Genomic DNA, 7,017 nt, shown 5'->3' with positions numbered 1-7,017 from the left:
ACTGGAATGTGTCCAGTGGGTTAAGCATACCTTTACCATGGGCACTACCTCAGTCTTATAGAGTATGCTATACATGCATCTTAACTTCTGTATTTCTGCAACTAAAGACAGAAAACAAGAACAAAGAAGCAATGAATTTTTTCCACTTCCAAAAATATGGATGTGACCACACATTCTAAATTACAAATCCTTAGTGCATTTTTAGTTCCACCACACTATTTCAGCTGAATTATTTCCCAAATGTCTCTGACAATAACTTTTAATTTAAATATTTGTAATTTTAATCTTGTTTATAGTTAGTTTTTAGAAGGAAAGCAAAACTGAGGAAATGACTATGAAGTATAACTAGACACTTGAACTGGTGTCCTTCCTTCCTTTTCAGGAAAGTATCCAAAGAAAACAGGCTGTCTTGTCCTCCTCTGGTTTCACTACCTAGTTTTTGAACCTATTGACCAGTTTTACCCAAACAGAAAAAAAAAAAAGGGCAAAAAGTCTGATAGTTAGTTAAATTCCCATAAATCTCACAAAACAAACAAACAAAAATATTGTGCTTGTATTAAGTAGAGAGATATAAATAAGCAATAACAAATCAGAGGTTTTACACTGGCCAGTTGGGTGCTGACAAGCTATCAATGTTCACCCAGCCCTGTGTGAGTCGAAACAAGTGTTAGCTATTGCCCAAGGAGCCTGCCACAGGAACTATTAGAATAGCTAATCATAGGTTTGCTACTTCAACGGAATGTAGAATAAGTTAATAGATACTAACACATTTGCGCCTCTTTGTTCTTTCCTTATATCATAAGAACAAAATTAAACATTTTATAGACTTCCTCCCCAAACTGCCCATGTTTCCACATGGACTTCATTTTTCCACTCTTTTGCATTTGTTTTGGGTAGTTTAGGTCTGTGCTAACTTTTGATCTGCTCAAGTTTCTGCTTGCTTGGTTGTAGTACACAACACGTTGTATACAAGACCCATGTAATAGTCACCATCATGTCTGATGATGAGTAGCAGAAACTTCCAAGCTTATTTGTGAAGCTGCTGAAGTAGCTTTAAAATAGACATTACATCTTAGGGTAAGCACAAATTATTTCCAATGACCGTATGTCATAAATAGTTGGTTTTAAGAGGTAATAAAGAATAAAAATGCTGTGTTTTGGCATATTGCTCCACTGAAAGATTAAAATAATCTATCTTCAAAAGTGAGTGTCTCTTCACAGTTGATTTCATAATTCATACACATATATAGAATAATTAGTTGCAACTGTTTTCCAAGCATACGGATGCTGAAGATAAACAAAGGGACAAAACTCATCCCAGACTTTTTTCCATTAACATCAAAACCAGACAAAGGATTTGCCATCCCCTGGGAAAAGCCTACCTCTCCTCTCTCCCAATCTTAGTCTCTTTCCAGTTCCTACTTTCCTCACCATGGACCTAGGATCCTATTTCGGCAGTGGCACCGTAGCCTGCATTTAGGCTACACTCACATCACCTCGGTGCGGCTCACTGCTGCCTCTTGGTTTCATTTTCTGTCAGATAAGAGCATGGAGGACAGAGCCTGCTCTTTAGGGCCTCTTGCTTCTCAGCTGTTTCCAGGAGGTAGGCAAGACTGTCTCACTGCAGGCACGATCAGCTGAGATCGTGGTCCCAGGATTACATCCCACATATGTAGCTCCCAGGATTACATCCAGGCAAATGGCACTCCTCTGCTCTGCAGCAGACTTATAAGCACTCACCAGAAGCAACAGCGTGATCTTTTCTCTCCTAAGTTTGAGGCAAAAGCAGAATCACTTTCAAGCCACCTGTGCCAAAAGTCAGTTGCCCGTGCCCTACAACATCATAGCAATGATAGACTTGCAAAGACGGCAGTCCCAAGGAAGACTCTCAATACATCTGGCAACACCATGCTGCTGTGACAGCAATCTGACTCTGCCTAAAGCAGACATATATACAAATAAATCCAAGTCCATTCTTCACTAACAGGAATGGGACGCCAAAAACTGTTCTCAGAAACTTGGCAAGGAATAGTACATATTTACACAGTGTTTATGACTGCATTTCTTTTTTATTTCTTATATCACAAGTACATCACAAATATGAAATATCCACAGGGCCATCATTCTCAGGTCTTTGATCGTGACATCCTTGCCTGATTCAACATCAGTTGGGCATTTGCTATCCTAATGTCATCCCTGTGTGCTAGGACAGTATCTCTGTATTCCTCCCAGGGTACCTGTCCCTGCTTTCACCTTCTCTATACTCACTTTTACGTCAGAGTTTTGCCTGGATCTCCTTGTTCATCCATGCAGGCCTCCTGGTCTTTTTGCCTGACTTCTTTTCTTGTTGGAATGGACCACTCTCGAGCTTGGAGGAGGTTATCCTTGAATATCAACCAGCTCTCTTGGAACCCTCTTTGCTTTAGGTCCTTATCCCATAGGACTCTTTCAAGCAGATCCATGAAGAGACCAAATTCTGCTTATGCCTGGCTGCAGTGTTCCTCCAGCAGATACTGGGGTGGTTGAAGCTCCCCTGTGAGGACCAGGGCCTCTAAATGAGAGGCTACTTCTAGCTCTCTGTAGAAGGCCTCATCCACATGACTGACAAGAAAAGACTGGTAGAATAGGCTTGTTCAGCCCGAAGGACAGAGCCTACAGGGAGTCTCAATTGTTGCCTCTAACTGATGAACGGGAAGATGTAAAGAAGATGGAGCCAGACTGTCCTTGAAGGTGCACAGTGAAGACAGAAGCGGAAACAAACACAAGCAGGAACACGAGAAATTTCCAATCAGCTATAAGAAAAAGCTTTTTCACTGAGACCATGCTTAAACACTGAAATGTCCAGAGAAGTTATGAAGTCTTCAATTCTGGGTTTTTTCAAGAACTGGCTGGACAAAGCCTTGAGCAAGCTAATCTAAGGGGACCTAATTCAAGCAGAGGGTTGGACAGGTGACCTATAGCGGCCATTTCCAACCTAAATTACTCTCTGACTTCTGTCTTGCTAATGCAAAGTGAATTTAAGACATTTCATGGGCCCTGAACAACTGCTTCCAAGCCTCTGAGTAGTTCAAACTTGTCCCAGACAGTTCAGTGGGTTTTGGATTCTTCTAGGCTAGAAGATATAAACCAGGCAAATGGAGCCCTGTCACCGCCTATTGATGTGCCTTCTTGTAATTCATGATAAATATTTGAATGTACTTGTAAATGACTGTGAAGAACAAACATGTAGGTGGAACGAGAAAGGCTGAAATAAGGATATCGGGCTACTGTATACATAACATGCCGTCATGTCCTTCTCTGCTTAGGATGAAAATACTTTCTTGCCAGGCATACAGTATGCCTGATTAAAGCCATAACAGCAATGTTTACAAGCGTATGAGGAATAAACATATGGTGTGTATAATATAAATGTTAGAAATCAATCTCCTGTGTAGGTGGTTATTAAACATACATGTTGCATTAAATCCAGTCAGGCCATGTAACAAATTGAAACTTACTGTTATGACGGTTTATAGAAAAGGTGACTGGCCTTTAGATCGTCAGGTTCAGATGAATTATGAACTGAAGTAAGAAGAAGAAAGATGTTTTCTGTGCTGAAATTTCAGCCTTAACTTCTGAAAAGAAACAATATTTTCATGTTTATTGACATCTGAATTGCTTTTCACAAAATTTGACCTTCTGATGTTACTTAAATGACCCGTGTTATGTATGAGATTTACCTTAAATTGCTTTTGCTTATGATTTTGTTCTATTTTAGTTTGAAGTTTGTAGCCTATTTAAAATGGCTTTGCTATTTTAAAGAAGAATGTTTGCTTGCTTTTCTGTTGTATCTTACATGGTACTGTCAGCTGAGTAAGTAGTATAGCACTGTCTGTGTAACTAAAAAGGTGAAGGCAGCAAAATTCACATTCCAGCTGCCAAAGAATTAAACAAAACTACTGAAAAATCAGTAACACAAATATTTTTGTATCCTGTCCATGAATTCCTTTAGAGATTCTTATTCCTTGTCCTCTCAACACGACTCCTTAAGAGCATGTCTTCTGGGTTTTATGTAATTTGAGGTTTTAAAAAATAACTTGCTTACTATTTTTGTGGGATTTGAAAATCTTTAGATTCCTCTAACGCATAATTAAATAAAAACACTGGAACTGGGAAATTTGATAGTTATGGCTAGCAGATAGAGGAGACATCAGAGGACTTGATCTATAGATGTCATTAAAAATTATAAAGCTAATTGACTTAATCAGCAAAGCTGACCAAACACTGATGTGCCTCAGTGGGGAATAAATGAAGCTAAAAGCACTCACGAGAATAGTTCACCCAATTGAAGTAACTTGCTACAGTTACAGGTGCTGTAAAGAAAAGACACTCCAGCTAACATTTATGTCCACTGAATGGAAGGTACTTAATCAGTCTGGAGTCTGATTAGGGGTGTGGAAGGCATTAGACTACCTAATGCCATAACAAATTCCTTAGTCATTAGTTTCCAATATATATTAGAGATAAATAGAGAATTTAACATGTTCTTTGGAAACTCTGACCCATCTTTCTTGCTTATTATTATGGAATTAGATACACTGTGAGGAAAATATATCCTCACATAAATCATTTTAAGTATGGTGGCTATAACTAGAATAATATCATCCATTATAATGTCATATCATCTTTTTATAATAGAAAGTTCAGCTACTCGAGAGAGTAGCATACATCTGACTTTTTCAGCAAAATGGTGTTCTGAGAAATCTCTGTAAGAATGGTTAAATCATAAGTACAAGTCAATGGTTTAATGCCTACAAAAAGCTCACTGTATTATTAATGGTCCCTGAAAACCCAAGTGTCTGTCTAGATTTTTTTTTTTTTTTTTTTACATGGCTGTGTAGAACAAGATGAAATGTTTACCTCGTAATGCTGTTGCCTGAGCTTGTAGGCTAACACGCTGACTTATTTCAGCCGTGGGGACTTGAGCATCCTCTCACCTTGTGAAGAAAAATCAGCAGTGATCTCAGAGGGCAGAGGAGAGGCGGCTTTCCGCTGCAGCCCTGCATCAGTGCCCTGTGCTCATCACACAGAGCTGATGAACTTGATGTGCATGTTCCTAAAGCCCTAAAGTGCCTGGTAGGGCATATTGAATCTGGGACCCTGGCCAGGACCACAGGAGACCCTTCCAGTGTTAGTGGAGAGGCTGTTAATTCCAGCGATGCTCCTCGTTGAATTTAAGAAAGAAAAGCAGGCCAGCCAAAGGTGTACCCTACCAATGGGTACCATGCTGTCTTCTCCTTCTGACTTGGTGTTTCCATCCTCCTAAGTGTAAACAGGAAGGTAAAACGCTGGAGTTGGTGTGGAAGCTGTGCACCTGTTAAGTGCTGTTGGACTTTACAAAGGAACATGTTTTATTATGGGGAAATAACTTAGTTCCATAGAACTAATGTAGTTTGGTAAGAAGAAGCCTCCTGTCAAGATTTTGACAAGATCTAGACCCTGAAGTGAACAGGTGTTGCAACCTGTCACGTTTAAGCACAGTACAGCTACCTGCCCCTTTCACTTACCCGGCTTGTTTCCCAATTCCGCCGGGCACCTTTTTCATCTCACGCCCCAGATCAAAACTTTAGTTTTGCCATGGGATATGATGATCTGTAATTGCCACCAAGCACCCCACGCCTGCCCCATCACCACCCCCCCCTCCCAACCCCAGGCGGGTGTCCCCCTTTCAGCCCTCCTGCAACTGCTCCCCGGGGTGTTCTCCACCCCCCACCCCGCTCGCCGCCCCCGCGGAACCCGCGTCGCTCGCCCATCACCGAGGCACCGGGGCTCCCCCCGGGCAGTCCCGCGGCCGCGGAGGGCGGGCGACGCCGCTCCGCCCCAGCCCGCCTCCCCTACTCCCCCCCGCGCCGTGTCTCGGCAGCATCGTTAAAACTACGGGCGGCGCGCAAAGCCGCGGGGCGACCAGCCGGGGTCCGGCGGAGCCGCGGGCCATGGGGCAGCGGCGGCGGAGCCCCGGGGCGGCGGAGCGGGGCTGTGCTGCCGAGGGGGCGGCGGGCGGCGGCCGCGGGCGGCTGGCGGAGTCCTGGCGGCGGCTGAGCTCCCGGCGCGGCTCCGCCAAGCGCGGCGGACCCTCCGCGGCCGCGCCGCCGGTGAGTGCCCCGCGGCCGCGACCGGGAGCGGGATCCTCCGTCCGGGCACCTGGTGAACCCGAGCGCTGGGTGGGGGTGGTGTTAGGAGAACCTGTTGTACTTTGGGAGGAGGAATCCCCCTTCCCAAGCGCTGGTTGTAGTTACGACAGGTGCGAGTCTCCCGTTTTGCTTTCCGAGTGTGCCCGAGGGTACCTGCTTTGCCCCCGGGGGAGAGCAGCCCCGTCGCGGCCGTCGGAGCCGCCCGGCAGCGCGGCCGGAAAGTAGCGGCTGGAGGCTTGTCCTGGGGTTGTGCCGCTGAGAGGAGAAGGGGCAGCTATCACAAGCCAAAGGCTGGAAGGCAGGTAGGCTGAAAACACACGCTTGGGAAACGGAGGTTTTCTTGGGAAGGTGTCTTCTTCCTTCGTGGTGTGTCTGCCTTCAGCCAGCTCGGTGGGATCTGTCGGGAATCTCTGAGGTGGATGGCCAGACATCTTGATGAGGATGCGTGCCCACGGCATAGATTACATGTGAGGAAAACGAACATCTTGGCAAGATATGCGTGGAAATTGAGAGAATAAATTGAGTATTCAAGTAGAAGTGAGTGACGTTTATTAGAGTGCTTGACGGGCTTTTTCCTTGGGATCAGAACCCTAGTGCTAGGTGCTGAACGAACACATACAAACAGAGATTTTGAGCAAACTGCTCCCTGTTCAAGTACAACCTCACTCCTCATGTGTTTAGAAACAATGTTGTGTTTTCTTACCGAAAGCTGACTCTCGGAGATCTGGAGTGATATATGCCTTATTCAACAGATCAAATGTCTTGTTTCAAAAAGAAACATAGATTTATGAGCTTTTGAGCCGGGGAGAAGATGCTCACAGGTTGAATGCCAATTGGGAAAAGAACA

General features: G+C 44.3%; 1 protein-coding gene across 2 annotated transcripts in view; it reads left to right on the top strand.

Moving 5' to 3' along the window:
• The first annotated feature begins 5,952 nt into the window (after positions 1-5,952).
• TRPM3 (transient receptor potential cation channel subfamily M member 3) overlaps positions 5,953-7,017 on the top strand; it is a 421,669-nt gene continuing 420,604 nt past the window's right edge. For both annotated transcript variants that reach the window (XM_074569357.1, XM_074569355.1), the window contains exon 1: positions 5,953-6,131. In XM_074569357.1, the coding sequence (XP_074425458.1) occupies positions 5,973-6,131 (159 nt within the window). In that variant the 5' untranslated portion in view covers positions 5,953-5,972. The remainder of the gene's footprint in view (positions 6,132-7,017) is intronic.

The sequence above is a fragment of the Larus michahellis genome, chromosome Z (genome assembly GCF_964199755.1).
Source record: "Larus michahellis chromosome Z, bLarMic1.1, whole genome shotgun sequence".
Taxonomy (NCBI): Eukaryota; Metazoa; Chordata; class Aves; order Charadriiformes; family Laridae; genus Larus; species Larus michahellis.
This window is presented reverse-complemented; position numbering and strand designations above follow the sequence as displayed.